A 20,696-nucleotide genomic window follows, 5' to 3' on the forward strand; every position below is an offset into this window, starting at 1 on the left:
GCAAAACTGTCAAACTTTGAATGCCACAGCAGTTTACAATAAGAGAAATTTCTAGCACACTCCTTCCTCCCACAGACCAGGTATCATCTATGTTACCACAGATTATATCTAACTGATATTTACCTTCATCTCTGGATGGAAATAAACAATGAAAATCTTTCAATTCCACCTGCCAAAATGGCAATCTATTTAACTACTAAGCTTAATAATACTATTGTCCAATTTCTGTACAGGCATTTCTGAACCGATCGTACACAAGAAAGATATACTACAACTTGCATAAAGTAACAAAATGTCCCAAAGAATTCTGCAGGAGTTTTATCAAACAAGAGTTAACTCTGAACAACATCCGCTGACATTAAGGCAATAAACTTGGTTGAGGAGGTGGGTTTTAAATCAGATACCTGAAATAAATGAGTATGTATGGAGAGATAATCCATAATGGCTCATTCATTTCTATCGGAGGGAAATCCTTTAACGGAAAGCAGCCATGAGCGACAAAGCAATTAAATTGAGGGATGCTGAGACAGGTTAAACTAGTCCAAATAAATGGGTTATACCGGGTACATATAACTTTCCATTAACATATCTATCCGTTGTTACACATTATCTTTAACTGAAGAATCATATTGATCTGGAAGCAGATAAATAAACACAGGCAACCAAGTGTAATTTATCCACCTACCAATGAACAGATTGTTGAGCAGGAAGGGTTTTGTACATGTTATCTTTTTAAGCAAACAAGTCGACCAGATGGTCTGCCTGCTGGCATCTGTACTACAGGAAAGCTCCTGTTTCGCCAGAGACCTAAAAAAAATGTCACCTCTGAAGAAAAATTAGCTCGTCGGGACAGAGCAAAGTAAAAGATGCCAAACCAAGCACATTGCCCTTAGAATTTATGGAACCCTGCCTACATTCCACAACAATGATGCTTCCAGCCATTCAGGAGGCACAAGGACATATTCAGAAATACAGACTCTTAATTCTTAGTTGTGACCAGCTTTTGCCTTGGATAAATCACTGGTCTTCCTCCCATCTTTCCCAAGCAATTAATGGACTGTGGCCCAAATCCTACAGAGTCTGACAAACAATCACAGCTCAATGGCAATTTTAAGCATTGGTGGAACCTTCACCTCACGAAGTGGGGTGAATTATATATGTTAAGAGACGAACTCTTGATCGCCAAAATTAGCTCATCATGGCCCTTGCACTTTACTTGTCTACCTGCACTGCACTTTCTCGGTAACACAATATTCTGCATTCTGTTTTACTCCTTGTACTACCTCAATGTACTTATGTTTGGATTGATCTGTCTGGAAGGCATGCAAGCAAAAGCTGCATTTCAGTACACAGGACAACAATGAACCAATTCCAATTTCAGCAGCAAAGCGAGGAGCGAAGATTGGGCCATGCAGAGTTGAGAAGGATGAGCAGTTAACAAAATGCTTGATTAATAAAGTATATATGAAGTCCTTGAGACTTATGACATCCATGACTGTAGATTAGGTGTTGAAAAGTGGGATTAGGTACGTTGTTTTCATCCTCTACTGGCACACAGTTGCTAAGCAACTTCCTTCTCTGTTATAAATTACCAACGATCCTACATTTCCCAATATAACGGTGAATGCTGGAATTTGACAACATGCATCTGACTGCAATGCAGTTGTGACCAGTTTGACAATAATAAAATCAAACCATCTCATGCATTGTTTAACTATCCTGCTCCATTTCTGTGTTTTCTGGTTTATAAGACAGTACACAAGAATCTAGGAAAATAGGAGCAGCAGAAGGTCGCCATATCCCATAAGCCTGTACCACTATTTAATATGATCATAGTAAATCTATGCTGACCTCACCTCCTCTTCTGTACAAGTTCCCAATAACCCTCAATTCCTTTATTTTTAGATATATATCCATGCATATTTAATAATCAGAGGTTTTGAAGAAATCTCTGCCCTTTGAAGAAATCTTTTTCCAATTACCATCAGTATATAACCTGTAGCACCAGGGGTACCAACACAACAGGCCAGCACTGTACTATGGTAAGGAAACCCTACCATTCCATGCTCAGACTGAACTTCAGGAAATCTGATCAATTGTCTGTCTTTTACCTACCTGCATACAGGCAGAGGAGCAGTTCTGGGATTGCTTTGATTGAGTGGACTAGGTCATGTTCAACGATTCATCAGAAGATCTGACTGTATACACCAAAGATGTTACAGACTTCATAAAAACAGTTGTAGACGAGTGCGTTCCCACAAAATCAGAGTCTTCCCCGACTAGAAGCCCTGAGATCCACAATCTGCTGAGTGCAGATCAGTGGCATTCAAGTCTAGAGACCAAGTCAGACACAACAGGTCCAGCTACAATCTCTGGAAAGCCATCCAACCGGTGAAGTAGCAATTTTGAACTAAGCTTGAATCACTGAAGGATCTTCAACAGTGGTGGCAAGACTTGAAAGCTATTACATCTTACAAAGTATAACCAAGTGACATAGGTGACAAAAAGACTTTGCTCCCAGATGAGCTCAATGCTTTCTATGCTCGATTTGACTGTCAAAACATGGAAGAACCTTCACAAACTCCCACAGCCCCTGGTGACCCTGTGATTTCAGTCTCTGGGGCCAACATGAGAACATCCTTCGGGAGGGTGAACCCACGGAAAGCATCTGGCCCAGATGAGGAGCTGGCCATGTACTAAAGACCTGTGCTGATCAACTGGCTGGTGTGTTCTCTGATATTTTTTAGCTCTTGCTTCAGCAGTCTGAGGTACCCATCTGGTTCAAGCAGACTTCAATTCTCCGGGGCCTAAGAAGAACATGGTAACCTGCCTCAATGACTATCATCTAGTAGTACTTACATACTTTGTGAAGAAGTGTTTTGAAAGGTTGATATTGAAACATGTCAACTCCTGCCTGTGAAGCATCTAGGATTTGCTCCAATTTGCCTACCAGCACAACAGGTCCACAGCAGATGCCATTTTATTGGCTTTTCACTTAATTCTGGAACATCTAGACAGCAAAGATGCATATCTCAGGATGCTCTTCATTGACAACAGCTCAGCATTCAATACAATCATTTCCTCAAAACTAGTTAATAAGCTTCAAGGCCCAGGCCTCAGTAACTCCTTGTGCAATTGGATCCCTGATTTCCTGACTTGCAGACCCCAGTCAGTTTGAATTAGCAACAATATCTCCTCCACAACTCCATCAGCACAGATACACCACAAGGCTGTGTGCTTAGGCCCCTGCTCTACTCGCTTTATTTATACCTATGACTAGGAGGCTGAGCACAGCTCCAATGCCATATTTAAGCTTGCTGATGACACCACTGTCATTGGCCCAATCAAAGGCAGTGACGAATCACCATAAAGGAGTGAGATTGAAAACCTGAGTGGTGCCCCAACAACCTCTCACTTAATGTCAGCAAGACCAAGGAGCTGATTCTTGATTTCGGGAGGAGGAAGCTGGAGGTCCATGAGCCAACCCTCATCAAGGAAATCGGAGGAGGAGAGGGTCAGCAACTTTAAGTCCCTCAGTATTATCATTTCATCGGACCTGTTCTGGGCCCTGCACGCAAGTGCAATTTTGAAGAAAGCACGGCAGCACCTCTATTTCCTCAGAAGATACTTGCAAAGTTCAGTATGACTTCTGAAACTTCGATAAACTTCAATAGATGTGTGATGGAGAGTATATTGACTGGTTGCATCATGGCCTGGTATGGAAACACCAATGCCCTTGAACAGAAAATCCTACAAAAAGTCTTAGATACAGTCCAATACATCATAGCTAAAGCCTTCCCCACCATTTTGCACATCTACACAGAGTGCTTTCACAGGAAAGTAGCATCTATCATTAAGGACCAGGCCATGCTCTCTTCTTGCTGCTGCCATCAGGAAGATACAGGAGCCTCAGGATCCACACCACCAGGTTCAGGAACAGTTATTACCCCTCAACCATCAGGCTCCTGAACCAAAAGGGATAACTTCACTCACCCCATCACTGAACTGTTCCCACAACCTATAGACTCACATTCAAGGACTCTTCATCTCTCGTTCTCAATATTTATTGCTTATTTATAATAATTATTACTATTTATTTATTTTCTTTTTATATTTGCAGTTTGTTGTCTTTTACACATTGGTTGTTTGTCCACCGGTTGGGTGCGGCCTTCAATGATTCCATTGTGTTTCTTGTATTTACTGTGAATGCCCACAAGAAAATGAATCTCAGCATTGTATATGGTGACATACATGTACTTTGACTTTTTTGACTTTCTGAACTTTAAATTACTTCACAAACATATACTCCAAACCAGATCGAAACCTGACACAGGAGGTACATGTCTAATGGAATAGTGCCCTGGGGCTGGGGTGCAAACATGGGCCCAATGAGCTCAATGGCATCCCTTTGGGCTGTTTTAACTATGAATGCACAAAGATAATTGGTCCCAGACTGAAAATACTACAAAATACTGGCTTCAAAGCAAATGTTGTCAGAAGAAATATTCAAGTATCCTATCTGTATATGAAATCTAGGTTGGCTTCTTAAAATTTATCTTTTGCTATTCTACAATAGGTTCTACCTATGAGAATGAAAATGAAATACATAACTACAGTCTGAATCCTGAATATGAAGTATCAGTAAGATGACATACATGTATATTTTTTAATCAGACTTGATTTGATAAAAACACTGAGGTCTATTTTGCCACAAAAAAATGTAAATTACTCAGATTATATTAATGAGCTCAGCTTCCAAATAGAACAGATCTTTTTCTCAATCATGCAGTTTAAATTTGTCTTAAACTCCTTGAACATGCAAACTTACCATTCTACAACTGTAAATTTAATTGACCCTGAGTGAAACACATATGGCTGATGTAAACCCCACCACACCGGTAAAACAGAGGCTGATACAATTCCAAAACAGTGTCTGCAGCACTGCAAGCGAAACTGGATCACATTCTTTTGGGGCACAATCACTGTCAAACACACGTGGGACAACCAGGATTTCAGTAACACAGTCCTGAATTAAAATTTAGGTAGTGCATGAGTCCTAAAATTAACATTGTGTACATACCTGAGCTTCAGAATCCCAATCACCTCAACTCCCTCAGCCACAAGACCCCCTCCAAATGATTGCACCTTCTCCACTAATTTTCTTATTCCTCTGGACATCGCAACCGATGTGATGATCCTCTTCCTGACTGCAATCTCAGCCACTGAGATCCTCTTCCTGACAGCAATCTCAGCCGATATGATCCTCTTCCTGACTGCAATCTCAGCCGATACGATCCTCTTCCTGACTGCAATCTCTTGTCCTTGACATTTCTTTGCGAGCAATCTCCCCTGCCTCGTTCCACCCCACTCACCCTTCTTCACTTCATTGTTTATTGGTTAAACTCCAAACCCTGATTCTCGTCCTAAAGCCACTGACTTTTTGTCTTCCACTCCTAGCCTGTCTATGAACAGGGTAGCAAACTTTCAACCACGAAAATGTGGACTACCCTTAGAAAATGTAGATTGTCCCTTCCATAGCACCTAAAACCTTGGCCACCTTTGAAATGTACATTGGTGAACCAAAGATTCAAACAATAGTTGGCCTGTAACCTGGCATACCTGCTTGGATGCACCAGAATTTTCAGGTTAGTCTCCATAGATGTTGTCTGCACCTTTCATGTTGTCTCATTAAAGCAGCCAGCGTAATCGAAGATTCCACTCATGATGGATATTCTCTCTTCACCCCCTCCCATAGGCAGAAGATACGCAAGTGTCACATCACGGTGTACCACCAGGCTCAGGGACAGCATCTACCCCACTGATGAGACTGATGAATGGTCCCCAAGTACAATAAGATACCCTCTTGGCCTCACAATCTACTTCGTCATAGCCTTGCACCTTATTGCTGCACTGCACTTTCTCTGTAACTGTAACATTATTCTGTATTCTGTTATTGTTTTTGTCCCCAGTACCAACTTAATGCGCTGATGTGATGAAATGACTTGTATGGATGGAATGAAAAGCGTAGTACCCCAGTGCATGTGATAATAATAGACCACTTTCAAAGTTCAAAGTACGTTTGTAAATTTATTATCAAAGGAAGCATGTGGCCTCCAAGAGGACCACAGCCTTGTTGCAGGGTTTGGAGGCTTGCATGCCTCAGCGTCCCAGAGAGCTGTGTTGGCTGGCTGGAGTCAGGGCCTTATACTAGAAGGCTCTTGGTAGAGTCACCCTTGCCAAACAGGTCAAAGGGTAGAGGCCAGACAAAGAGTGACTCACCAGTCCTCTAGGTTCAGGGGTTCAGCTCACGGCTAGCAACTTTAGTAAAACAAAATTTGTTAAAGAAACAATAAAGAATCCTTCAACATCTGAGTGCGATGTATTCCTGAGTCTCCATCATGACTGATAGTAGTGAAAACCGAGAGGAAGCTACTGACATGATGAAGGAAGCCCCGCACGCTGCCAGAGATGAAGGACTTTCTTTGCTGCCCTCAACACCACTAAGCGTAATGGGCAGTACGTAAGTACGTATACATCACATTACACCAACCCAGGATTCATTTTCTTACTGGCATTCACAGGAGGACAGAAATCAATGAAAATCTACACAAAGGCTGACAGCAATCAATGTGCAAAAGACAAACTCTGCAAATACAAGAAAAAATAACACCACTATTAATAAATAATTAAATAAACAATGCCAAGAAAATGAGTTGAACAGTCCTTAAAGGTGAGTTCATTGACTGTGTTATCAATTTACCAATCATCTGCACAGTTACATCAATTCCCTTTTGAGTCTCACACATCTGCTGGGATAACCATAGTTTGGGCAAAGCAGCTTCATTGTTTGTAATCCAGCATGCTTGACTAACCAGCCACATGACAATATTCATACTCATTAGAATTAAGTACAATGCTTGACCATGGCCCAATTAAGGCTACACTCCAAATACTCTGCAGAACTGCAGAATTGCTTATACATCCACTGAATAAGCAATTCTGCGCATCGCAATAACAAGAATTTCTGATGTGAGCGGAAAGAACAGGGCAATGTCAATATAGCTCAATTTTAAGATTCGCTATTTTATACCGAGACTTGTGCTCCTAAGGTTATATAATTGTAGCTTATGGTATGAAAGAAAAATGGTAGTTGCCAATGTTCTTCATGAATAGAATTATTATAAAATCCACCTCAACCTTTCATTAAATCTGGGCATAATTCTTAATTTTGCCATCACCTTCTAAGTGAAATAATCAATTATTCAACAGCCTCTGAAGTGGAAATCAGATATATTTGTTCTTTGTTCCAGCGCTAATTAAAATAAACTAGAGATGCTGAATTCAAGAATTGCCTGCAAGAAGCACCTGCACAAACTCATGTTCTTATTGTGGGATAAACGATTGTCACGGAAACAACAGTGAATGGTGGGCACACATGAATGAAGAACTTTTTTGTATGCATCTTCATGGCATTATCAGTCAAGCTGTTTATTCTCTCTTTATTCTCAGATTATCTCCATTGCAAAAAGAAATTACATATCATGGAAGATCTTTCTGCTGAATTTCACCATTCATTTGAAACAGGAAAATCTGAAAGATATGCCAGCTGTCTGGTAATATTTGTAAATAAAACTAATTTTACTAATGAAAGCTCTCTGCATTGCCTCTTCAGCCATCTCCAAAAACAACAGTGCAATCAAACAAAAAGCTGGAGGAACTCAGCAGGTCAGGCAGCATCTGTGGAGGGAAAAGGACAGTTGACCCTTCATGTTCAGAAACACAAAGTGTCCATTTTCCCCCCTTTGATGCTGCCTGACCTGCTGAGATCTTCCAGCAATCTGTTTGTTGCTCAGATTCCAGCTCCAGAGCACAATCAACCTGACTTCAAACATTTTGCACATGCATTTCCTTACATCTCTCACTTACTCCATTGCCTTCAGGCATTTTTGAGGGCACATTCATCCCAAGCTTTATATTTGCTTATGGCTGCCTTATTTTGTTATTTTGTCAAAATGCCCCCACATGTCTGTGGAAGGCTGGCAGGAAGGGGGCAGAGAGGGTGGACATAGGAATTGTTGTAAAGGAATGAACAGCAACAAAAGTAGACGGCTTACAGGGAAGGAAAGACTAGCAGATAGCCCAGTCCAATAATATTTCAGAATCAGAATCTGAATTAGGTTCAATATCACCAGCATAAGTCGTGAAATTTGTTGTCTTTGAAGCAACAATGCTATGTAATACATAATAGAGAGAAAAAGTGAATTACAGTAATACACACACACACACACACGGTGATTGATAAGTTTGTAGCCTAAGGTAGAAGGAGTCAATTTTAGAAAACCTAGCACATTTATTTTTCAACATACTCCCCTCCTACATGTACACACTTAGTCCAGCGGTCGTGGAGCATACGGATCCCTTCTTTGTAGAAGTGGTCCACAGCATGGGTGATTGATAAGTTCGTAGCCCAAGGTGGAAGGAAATGAGTTATTAACTTTAAACCTTCTGCATTATCACTCAAAGAGTTGAACTGCACGTGCCTGTAATGAGAGCGTCTTGGACCTCCAGGTGGTCCACAGCAGGGGTGATTGATAAGTTTGTGGCCTAACGTAGAAGGAGATGAGTTATACAGCTCTCGTTACATGCACGTGCAGTTCAACTCTGAGTGAAACTGCAGAAAGTTTGAAGTTAATAACTCATTTCCCTCTACCTTAGGCCACAAACTTATCAATCACTCCTGCTGTGGACCACTTCTAGAGGTCCAACACGCTGACTTCTACAAAGAAGGGATCCGTATGCTCTACGACCGCTGGACTAAGCGTGTAAATGTAGGAAAAATAAACATGCTAGGTTTTCTAAAATTGACTCCTTCTACCTTAGGCCATGAACTTATCAATTACGTGTGTGTGTGTGTGTGTGTATATAAAAGTTAAATTAAGTAGTGCAAAAAATCAAAATAAAGTAGTGATGTGGTGTTTATGGGTTCAATGTCCATTCAGAAATCAGAAGGGAAGAAGCTGTTCCTGAATCATTGACTGTGTGTCTTCAGGCTTCTGTATCTTCTTCCTGATGTTAGGAGTGAGAACAAGGCATGATCTGGGTGATGGGAGTCCTTAAGGATGGACCTTTTGGAGGTATCGCTCCTTGAAGATGTCCTGGATACTACGGAGGCTAGTGCCCATGAAGGAGCTGTCTAAGTTTGCAACTCTCTGCGGCTTTTTTCAATCCTTTACAGTAGCCTCCCCATACCAGACAGTGATGCAGCCAGTTAGAATGCTCTCCATGGTACACCTGTAGAGATTTCTCTTGATGACACACCAAATCTCAAATTCCTAACGAAATAGAGCCACTGTCGTGTCCCCTTTGCAGCTACATCGATATGACGGGTCCAGATTAGAGATGTTGACACCCAGGAACTTGTAATTGCTCACTCTTTCCACTTCTGATGTGTTTATAAGCACATTAGCAGTAGAACAGGTCAAAGGCAAGGTGGAGCCAATGGAGAAATAATTAAAACAGATCAGATCAGAAAAGATGGAAACCCGAGATGAGGACTTACTTATCCCTTCACAGAGAGGAGCAGAAATTTGAATAAGGAGGCAGAATGGAAGTTAACCAACTAAACTGGATAAACACTACAGAATCAGTCTGGTCTTGGAAGGGGTGGTGGCTCAGCATTAAGTGTAATGTATTACAACACCAGCTGTAAGATGGGGTTCAACTCCCACCACTGCCTGTAAGCAGTTTGTATGTTCTCCTCATGACCATGTGAGTTTTCTCCAGGTAGTCCGGTTTCCTTCCACATTCCAAAGAAATACGGTTAGAGTTAGTAAGTTGAGACATGCTATGTTGGCAGTGGAAGCATGGCGATACTTGCAGGCTGCCCAGCACGATGCTCACTGATTTAATTTGATTTGATGCAAATGATGTACTTCACTGTATGTTTCAATGTACATGTGACAAATAAAGCTAATCTTTGATCTCATTATAGATGCTCATTCTACAAAAGATACTTGATCCTGATGTCATACAGAAAGGCAGCAAGGAGATAGTAAAACTCCCAACTATAATCTTTCAGACACCATTGCGAATGCACCAGAGGGCTGAAGAGTCGACTGTGTAATCCATGTGTGCATAAGGGGAATGTGGAGTGAACTAGGTAGCAATAGAACAGACAGCCAAACACAGGTAACAGGTATATTTCCAGAGTTCATCGTCTGGGATAAAACAAATTGGAACCTGCAAAAGATTTGAAATCAAACCTTATGTTATTTTAAGAAACAAAGTGAGCACTGATCATAGAAACTGAGCAGGTGCTGTGCATACAGATTGACAGATTGCTGAAAAGCAGTATCTGAAAGCTACGTCGGTTTAATGCAGGTAGGCTTAAACAAAGCAGAGCAGCAACTCTACAGGAAGGTCAATAGGTCTAACATGTGAATTCTCTGAACTGCTTAGAGACTGCACATCAGACATCAGATCACCCACATAAGCTTTGTACTAAATCTGGAAGTCAAATGCAATTGGAGAAATAAATCTGGAAGTCAAACGCAACTGGAGAAATTTTTTAAAAAGCCAAGTACTTCTAAGAGTAAGGTGCATGTTGGGTGTACTCCCGTATAGCTTGGACCAGCAGCAATCCAACTCCATCATCCAAAAACTTCCGGTATAGATCCCTGCAATAGGTCCATTAAGTGGCAAAGTAAATCAGTGACCAAAGAATTCTGACGAAAAGGTCACTGAGCTGAAACATTAATTGTGTTCCTGCTGCTCCCTGGCCTACTGAGTACTGGCAGAATTATCTGATTTTGTTTCAGACTTCTGCACTGGCAGTATTTAAATTTGTAAGGAAATGGATCCCACAAGGAAATTGATCCTCAAAATGCTCCAGAGATGTGAATTGCAATATAATTAGCTGAGCTCCCAAGTACTTGTAATACCAGAAGCCCATGGCAAGAGCCAAAGATAGAATTTGATGCCATCAATTGCTTATTCCCACATTACAATGTATTACAGACTACTTATAGCATAGATCCACCAGCTCTGCTGGATGTAAAGTTCCACACTGGCCTCAAGAACATCAGTAACACAAGAGGAAAGTGAATGATAATAAAGAGCCTTACAGGATAGACTGGCAGACTTGCTAAATTGAGCAAAAGCAACATTTCTGTTTGCACGTACCCCATTCCTCTTGTCAAAACCAATCACATTCAGAACTATAATCAACCTTGATGATGTGAAAGTTGTTGATTTGCGGCAGCAGTACAAAGACATAAAATTACTATAAATTACAATATTAATAATGCCAAAATAAAGGAATGAAAAGGTAGTGTTCAGAGACTACAGAAATCTGTTGGCACTGGGGGAGAGCTGTTTCAGAATCATTGAGTGTGGACCTGCAGGCTCCTGTACCTTCTCCCCGACGGTGGTAACAAGAAAAGGGCATGTCGCAGATGGTGAAGGTCCTCAGTGATGGATACTGCCTACTTTAGGCACTGCCGCTTGAAGAGGTTCGGGATGGTGGGGAGGGTTGTGCCTATGATGGAGCCAGCTGAGTCTGCAGCCGCTGGCGATCCCGTGCAGTGAAGCTTCCACACCAGGTTGTGATGCAACCAGTCAGAATGCCCCCCACCATACATCTATAGAGATGTGCAAGAGTCTTTGGTGTCGGTCCAAAGCGTCGACTGTGCTTTTTTCCACAGACGCTGCCTGGCCTGCTGAGTTCCTCCATCATTTTGTATGTGTTGTCTAAGAACCCCAGATGGCCTTTGCTGGTACCAACTGAATTACTCCAATTCACTAACCCCATGGAACAAGGTAATTCTAGTGGGCCAGAACAAACATGGCTCAAGTGAAAATAGACTAAAGGTAAATTTTAAATTGTACTAAAAAGACATGCCTTAAGAAAAATGATTGTGGAAAAGATAAGCAATCCTCTCCTGCAACGAACAATCTGCTTGAGAAAAACACCAGGTCAGGTCGTATCTGCAGATGTTTGCTGACCAGCTGAGTTCCTCCAGTAGTTTGTTTTTTGCTCCACATTTCAGCATCCTGAAGTCTCCTGCTTCCATTTCTTGCCTGTTCCATTCACTCTTTGAGACGGCATGAGTCAAATCATTATAAATGACTGCCAAAGACACAAAAGACTGCAGATGCTAGAATCTGAAACAATGCACAGGACTCTTTGGATCTAGCTACCTCTATGGGAGGAAAGGAATTGTCGATGTTTCAGATTGAAGCCCTGCATTAGTCTCCTTTGCAGGCCTTTAGAGAGAGAGAGAGAACAGTGGAGTGGGACAAAGTGATGAACTCAATTAAGGAGACACCACAGGTACAAAAGTTACGACGTGACGGCTGAAAATGAAATATCCATAAGACTATAAGATATAGGAGCAGAATTAGGCCATTTGGCCCATTGAGTCTACTCCACCATTTCATCCATCGGACACAGGAGAAGAATTAGGCCATTCAGCCCATCGAGTCTGCTCTGCCATTCCATCATGGCTGATCCCAGTTCCCACTCAACCCCACATACCTGCCTCCTCACCACATCCTTTGATGCCCCCTGACTATCAACTTCTGCCCTAAATATATCCACAGACTTGGCCTCCACCATAGTCTATGGCAGAGCATCCCACAGATTCACTACTCTCTAGCTAAATAAATTTCTGCTTACCTCTGTTCTAAAAGGTCACCCCTTAATTTTAAGGCTGTTCCCTCTGGATAACCCCACAATCGGAAACAACCTCTCCCCATCCATCCTATAAGTCCTTCCAACATTCGGCAGATTTCAATGAGATCGCCATGCATTCTTCTAAATTGCAGTGAGTACAGGCTCAAAGCTGCCAAAACTCTTTGTGTGTTAACCTCTTCATTCCTGGGATCAACCTGGATTCTCTCCAATCACTACACATCCTTTCTGATAGGGGGCCAAAAACTGTTAATGATACTCCAAGTGCGGCCTGACCAGTGTCTTATAAAGGCTCAGCATTATCTCCTTGTTTTTATATTCTATTCCCCTTGAAATAAATGCCAACATTGCATTTGCCTTCTTTACCACAGACTCAACTGTAAATTCTGGGAGTCTTGCATGAGGACTCCTAGGTCCCTCTGCACCTCTGATGTTTGAACCTTCTCCCCATTTAGATAATAGTCCGCACTATTGATCCTTTTACCAAAACACATTATCATACATTTCCCAACACTATATTCCATCTGCCACCTTTTCGCCCATTCTTCCCTGCTGCAATTGCATTGCTTCCTCAGCACTGCTTGCCCCTCCACCTATCTTTGTATCATCTGCAAACTTAAGACCTCAAGACCTTTCAGTTTGCCTAGCACTTTTTCCTTTGTAATAGCAATGACACTCGCTCCTGCTCCCTGACACTCATGGACCTCTGGCACACTGCTAGAACATTCCACAGTGAAGAGAGATGCAAAGTACCTGTTAAGTTCATCTGCCATTTCCAATTACCCTTGCTATTTGAAAACAACTTCTTCTGTGGGACATATCTATCATGTGCCTTGTGAACTTTTCCCAGAAACTCCAGTCATCTCTGCTCTGCCAGTATCCCTCTGCAATCCACCAGGACAAGCTCCTCTCTTATGCTTCTGTAATTTCCTTTATTCCACTGCAATACTGATATGTGTGAGTTATGCTTCTCCCTCTCAAATTATGATCACTGTCTCCTAAGGGTTCCTTTACATTAAGCTCCCTAATAAGATCTGGATTATTACACAACAGCCAACCTAAGACAGCTTTTCCCCGAGTAGGCTGAAGCACAAGCTGCTCCAAAAAGCTATCTCATAGCACTCAACACATTCCCGCTCTTGTGATCTGACACCAACCTGATTTTCCCAATCCCCTGGCATACCCAAGTCCCTTTTAAAATTGTGTCATTACCCTTATTACACTCCTTTTCCAGCTCCCTTTGCAATCTCAACCTCACATCTTGGCTACTATTTGGAGGCCTATATATAATTCCCATAATGGTTTTTTTACCCTTGCAGTTTCTTAACTCCACCCTATGTCACCTCTTTCTAAAGATATAATTCCATCTCTTACCTACAGAACCACACCAGTGCCTATGCGCTTCTGCCTGTCCTTTCGGTACAAAGTATATCCTTTGATCTTAAGCTCCCAACTATGGCCTTCTTTCAGCCACGACTCAGTGATGCCCACAACATCATACTGACTAATCTATAATTGTGCTACAAGTTCATCCATCTTATTCTGAATGCTACACGCGCTTAAGTACAGCGCCTTCAGTCCTGCATTCTTCACCTTTTGAATTTTGCCTCTGTGGTACAATTTAACTCTTTGCTCTGTCTGCATTTGTACCCAATCATTGGCTTGTCCTTCCTTACATTCATGTTACACCCATCATCTGCTTGTAAACCTGCTGGCTCATCCTCAGCTCTATCATACTGGTTCCCATCTCCCTGCTATATTAGTCCCATCAGCTCTAGTAAACCTGCCTGCAAGAATATTAGACCCCCTTGGATTCAAGTCCCTTTTGTACAGGTCCCACCTCCCCAGAAAAGGTCCCAATTATCCGGAAATCTAAATCACTGCCCTCTGCTCCAATACTTCAGCCACACATTTATCTGCCACCTCAATCTATCCCTATCCCTATCCTCACTGTCACGTGGCACAAGCAGCAATCCTGAGATTACTGCCCTTCAGGTCCTGCTTCTCAGCTTCCTTCCTAACTCCCTGTATTTTGTTTTCAGGATCTGCTCCCTTTTAGTACCTATGTCATTGGTACCAATATGTACAACAACTTCTGGCTGCTCACCCTCCCTTTTCAGGATATTGTAGACATATTCAGAAACATCTCAGACCCTGGCACCTGGGAATCAAACTACCATCCGTGTTTCCTTTTTATGTCCACAGAATTGCCGATCTGTCTGCCTAGCTAATAGAGTCGCCTTTTACTTGTGCCATCCTCTTCAGTTCCCTGCCCTTCTGAGCCACAGGGCCAGACTCAAGTGCCAGAGGCTCGGCTGCTGTTGCTTCCCCTAGGTAGGTCTCCTCACCAACAGTACTCAAAATGGAGTACTTATTGTTAAGAGGGACGGCCACAGGGATGCTCTCCGTGATCTGACATTCTCCCTTTTCTCTACTGACAGCCACCCATTTATCTGTCTCCTGCAGCCTTGGGGTGACTACCTCCCTGTAGCTCCTGTCTATCACTGCCTCACTTTCCGTAACAAGCTGAAGGTCATCGAGCTGCTGCTCCAGTCCCTTAACTTGGTCTCTAAGGAGCTGCATCTCGATGCATCAGGTGCAGATGTGGCCATCGGGGAGGCTGGAAGTCTCCCGAAAATTCCACATCTGACACCCAGAACAGAACACTGGCCCTGCCAATACCCAATAATACCTGCCAATACCCAATAAGCTCTCAGAGTTAAATAAGAAAAAAAAGTAAGAAATAAGAATGAACTTACCTACTTAATTTGCATCTGACTTCGGACCATTTGCTACTTAGATTGGGGAACTCAAAATGAAGTCAACACACCTGCAACGCTGAGAGAGCGAGAGCAAGAATATATATATATTTATAGAGGAGTTGTCAAATTTGCAGCAGAGTTTCATCAGGGGAGGGACTGAAAGCAAAACTGTGGCAATGAATCACAATTCCTTGCGTGCAAAATCTTTCTTTTTATCCATGCTAAACCTTTCCCCAATTATTTTAAACCATTACCTCTTGACCCAAAATTACTCCCTCCACACCCATTTTCAAGGTAATTTACTATCAACCATTTGTTTCCTATTTGGCTACACTCTGGATCCAGTCTAATTGTGCATCAACGTCATGTCAAAAGTCCTCAAATCCAATTTCATTATATAGAAAGGGCTCTCATCTGTAGTTTCAATCCATTGCCCACAAATTGAATTACAAAAGTATCAGCTGGATAATAAGTAGAAGAATATTTTTACATTCTGTTTCCAGATTATCATGTTTTGCAGCAACTGAATGGCACTTAAACAAAGAAAGATTAGCTTTGTTTATCACATGTCATCGAAACATCCAGTGAAATGTGTCATTTGCATCAATGACCAACACAGTCTGAGGATTGCTCTGGAGGCAGCCCACCAGTGTCACCACGCTCCTGGCACCATCACAGCGTGCCTACAACTTACTAACCCTAACCGGTACACCTGTGGAATACAGGAGGAAACCACAGCACCCAGAGGAAACCCCATACAGTCAGAGGGAGAACATACAACCTATTTACAGGGAGCGGCAGGAATTGAACACCTACTGGTGACCGTTGGCAGTGTAAACCACTACACTACCATGCAACATCACAAACTCTTCCAGTCAGAGGTTAAGCTGTGAATTGGAAGGAATTCTGAAGAATTGAGTGGCTAGGACTTGGAATGCAGATTTTTGGAACTGAATATAGCAGAAAAAAGTTACGAATATGGAAAAGAGCAGGGAGATGTGCTCTAATGCCTCCATGTAGGCCAGTATTAACTTGGCGGGCCAAGCAGCCTGCACTATTCCATGATTCTGGGTGGGCTGGGTGGGCACAGGAGTACATTCAGCCAGAGACTCATTCCTCCGAGATGCAGCACAGAGCGTCATAGGAAGTCATTCCTGCCTGTGGCCATCAAACTTCACAACTCCTTCCTTGGAGGGTCAGACATCCTGAGCCAATAGGCTGGTCCTGGACTTATTTCCTGGCATAATTTACATATTACTATTTACTACTATTTTTCTATTACTATTTATTATTTCTGACTATTACTATTTATTATTTATGGTGCAACTGTAACGAAAACCAATTTCCCCCGGGATCAATAACGTATGACTATGACTACTATGAATACTATGAATTCTATGGATTCTGCATTTTTTTGTACAGATAAATGCAAAGGTGCTGTGATTTATTATGTTCTGCAGCAGGTGTCTACATTCATACACCAGCTGAATTGTAGATTGGGACCAAGCTTGGTAAGCCGCACTAGCAAAACTCATTCATTTCTTTCTCCAAACGAAGGCTCTCATCCGTGAAGAGTCATGAGTCTTTAAATTTTGCTAAATAATTAAAACATAATGTCAATATCATCTCCATATGGTCCCAGTGATTTAAGATTTAGTAGGGAAATTATCATGGCCCCAGATAGTGAATATATTATGCAAAGAAGGAACCTTGAAGAAATAAGAGTGTGTGTGTAGGGTAGATCATAAATCAGGTCATGATTAACAGCATAATGTCCACTTCTCTTGCCTTGGCTACTGTAATAATTATGCCACACATAAACGTATTGTGCTCTATATTCGAAAAGTATAACAAACAGTAGTAAATACATCAATCAATAACAGGACTGTTGGAGTGCAGAGAGATGTGCCAAAAGTTATCTGCATAATGCCCTTGTTAAGTATGCATGGGCTAGGCACTCAGGGTAGGATGTTCCACTGACTTGCATCCTGATGAGCAATTACGTGTTCAAAGAATCTTCATTTTTTGTCAAGCTTGAGATGTTGATTGATAAAGCTGGGGAACATTTATAGTTTACTTCTCCCTGAGTGTGGAACTGCTTGACATTGGTTTGCTCCGGACTGTGACCATTTCAAGGTGGTTTTGGTTCTCACAATGATATTATACCCACTGGAGCCAGCCACGCACCTTTTGCAGAAATCGATCTGGCTTCCTTTATTCCTCGACTGTGTTGTTGGCTTAAGGTGGAAGCAGAATGGAGAATAGGGGAGGGGAGGGGAGGGGAGGGGAGGATAAATATTATTAGTTGGGAAAAACATAAAGCATGATTATATCATCAAAAAGATCTTTAGGAGTTGGAACTCACAGGCAACTATTCTTATAAACTGTCTAGTCAAGCCCCGCTAAGTATGTCTCAGGTAGTCTTTGTGATTGAAAATGTTTGCTTGCTTTCATGCTTTTTACTCAAAGTAAACACAACTGCATTTGTTTAAGTGGGTGAGCAATCTGCCTTCCAATTTGCAATCATAAATCACGCTCTTAAAATGTTATTGGCACTGACAGGCAGGGTGATTGTACCAGTAACCTGCTGCTACATCCAAATGGTTCCTCTTCTAGCCATTTTAATTTAAAGGTATTCCTCTGGGCCTTTACTGTATTTAACTTCTGCCAGGTCCAACGACCTTAATACTGAGGGACACCTCTCAGACAAAGAAAAAATCTGCCCCAACTCCTCTGTAGAGTTTTGCAAGCACGTGCAAGCTATCTTCTTGGCCTCGGTTGGTTAGGGTCAACCATGAATGTGCGTCCTAGCTGTCCAATTTGATACTCAAGCCAGTACACAAGTTAGGGCATTACAATATGGAGAGTGAGCTGTTCCCCATACAACAGGCTCCTCCTCTTCACACAGCTGACGAATCCAAAGGAACGGCAGAGATGGATATAGTTTGGCACCAGCAACATTGAAGGAGTTGCCGGTCAACGTTGAAGTCAATGTAGGACTGACTTAAGGACTCCAAATTTTATCTTGGGGTTTACTCCTGAAGTCTTCCCCATGAGTTGGTATAGCTACAAGGCAGCGGAGGGTTCAGATCACAGTCTTCCTTCTCCTAGATGAACTGCCAACCACGACTGATGAGCCCCATCTGCCAGAATCAGTGGTTTTAAGGCACCAGTCACCTGTCTTTACCCATTTTCCTGTCGGTAGAAATGGGTCCACCAGGCTTAATAGTTAAGCTACACACAAAAGTCAGGAGCTGGATTTGGTTGTCAAAGGCTATTTGAGATGCACACTGTTAGGAGCATTTAAATGCAAGCTATACAAGCAACAAAAAGGATGCTTGCAGCTGTTCAGTTAAAAACCCATAAATTCCCTGGCAGCTCGGCAGCAGAGTCGCAAGCCAAATCATTCCATGCTGCACCTCAATGTTTTGCAGGAATTCCCGATCTCTTTTATGCCATAGACCAATGCCATTAAGCAAGTGGTCCATGGATCACAGGTTGGGAACTCCTGACATGGTGTTTCCCCAGAACACTCTAGACGCCTCCCAGGGTGCCACCATCCAAAAAAATACAGCAATATTTGCAGCGGAACCTCCTAACCTGGCGGTGAAATCCAGCAAAAACAATGGGAAGGTGTCAAAGTTTCTCTGACATGTCTTTATGCAGCTCACCCAGGTGGGCACAGTATGCCTGAAGATAATCATCTGGCATTCTTCTGTTCTCAGGCTCAGAAACTGGAAAAGATCACAACAGACAATGCTGTTAGTGAACGATGTGGATCATAATGTGTGAGTACAGCGTCTGACGTTACCACCATGTTTGTCAGTTGGAAGGCCACCTCACAATGCCATTTCTTCCCAATCTGCAGTAACAAGTTTAAGGGATGGAGCACAGTAGCCAGGTTTGACAGGAACCTGTTATAACAATTGACAAATCCTAAAAAAAAACACAACTGTAGCACATCCTTTGTCCTTGAGGCATCTGCCACTGTTCAAATGGTTTCATTTCGAAATGTTACTGCATTACTTTCACAATATCAGCAAAGCTCATTTTGCGGCAGGTTTGGTTGGAGTCGTCAAATATCTAAACAATTTGTATACCTTTCCATCCAATGCACTCAGCAAAACTGGCACTCACTTTTCATTGGCTATTTCATTTGCTTCAAAATACTGCTCAGTTTGCTCAGTATACATTAGCCAGTTATCTCTCGTGCAATCAACCGTGTCCATCTTTCCGATATAGCTGGCCATTTGTTTTTTTTTAAATTTATGATTACTATCACCCAGTACTGTTCATGAACCAGTGAATTTCATCCGTTTTCTGTTTTTTTAAAAATACACAACTGTCTCTGTCCCTTCCTAAAGATGTGCCGCATTTTTTCCACTTGAACGTCTCATGGCACTTTTATTTAAACTCAAATGTTTTGCTATGCTTTGCTTTAACTTGTACATCTTGCTGCGCTTCAACATTTAGGTAGTTGTCTTAAGTTAGTTTCAAAACTTACTCGTCGCCACTGTTATGTACCACTCCAAAACATAAAACTAATCAAAAGAAAAACATGGGAAGAACATGTACACTTCACTTCTTTACTTTTAGCAAGGCAGACGCAAATGACGTGGTGGCACGAGGGTGTATGCCATTCACATATTTTTATATATAATCCATAATTAATTTTGCAAAGAATCAAAGAATGCTTAACTTCTGTATGCAGTTCTAAATGAGCAAGAATCAAGAAACCGAATGATGCAGAGGTCTCTGAAGAAGGCTGGCTTCAAGCAAGTGACTGAGGTAATGAAAGGTGAGACCACAGAAGGATCCGAGAGCATGAAACAAAAATATTTCAGGTCAAAGCCCATCATCCTTGGCTGAAGCGGCTCTTGGACACTAATCCTTTCCTTCCCATCAGGAGAGATTCTTGCAAACAGGACACTGCACAGAAAGTTGATGTAACAAGGTCTCTTAATAACATTCATCTCTACAAATGTCTGGGAACATAAGTCATCACTGAAGTCTTTGGCAGTGTCTGTTGGAGACATTACCTTCACAACCCAGTTTTGTATTTGTGTTATCAGTTGGACTGATCACAAATTAATTTGCTTATTTTTATTTATTGAATAGACATTAAGAAAGATAAAAACTAGCAGGTGAAGTTGTGTTCATGCAGAGAGAAAGGAAGCAACTGTTTTACATTTGCGATCATGTATCAAATCTATAAAAAGAGCCAGTTATTGCTCACAGCTTGG

General features: G+C 41.9%; 1 protein-coding gene across 3 annotated transcripts in view; it reads right to left on the reverse strand.

The window, feature by feature from the left end:
• The window catches only part of plcb1 (phospholipase C beta 1), a 958,218-nt gene that overhangs the window by 802,197 nt on the left and 135,325 nt on the right, over positions 1–20,696 (reverse strand). For 2 of the 3 annotated variants that reach the window (XM_063056184.1, XM_063056186.1), the window contains exons 1-2: positions 19,054–19,493; positions 17,641–17,690 (exon numbers count right to left, since the gene is read on the reverse strand). The exons of the other annotated variant lie outside the window; for it this stretch is intronic. In XM_063056184.1, the coding sequence (XP_062912254.1) occupies positions 17,641–17,690; positions 19,054–19,157 (154 nt within the window). In that variant the 5' untranslated portion in view covers positions 19,158–19,493. Of the gene's footprint in view, positions 1–17,640; positions 17,691–19,053; positions 19,494–20,696 lie in introns of those variants that run through there. 3 annotated transcript variants of the gene reach the window in all.

Source organism: Mobula hypostoma, chromosome 8, assembly GCF_963921235.1.
Source record: "Mobula hypostoma chromosome 8, sMobHyp1.1, whole genome shotgun sequence".
NCBI lineage: Eukaryota > Metazoa > Chordata > Chondrichthyes > Myliobatiformes > Myliobatidae > Mobula > Mobula hypostoma.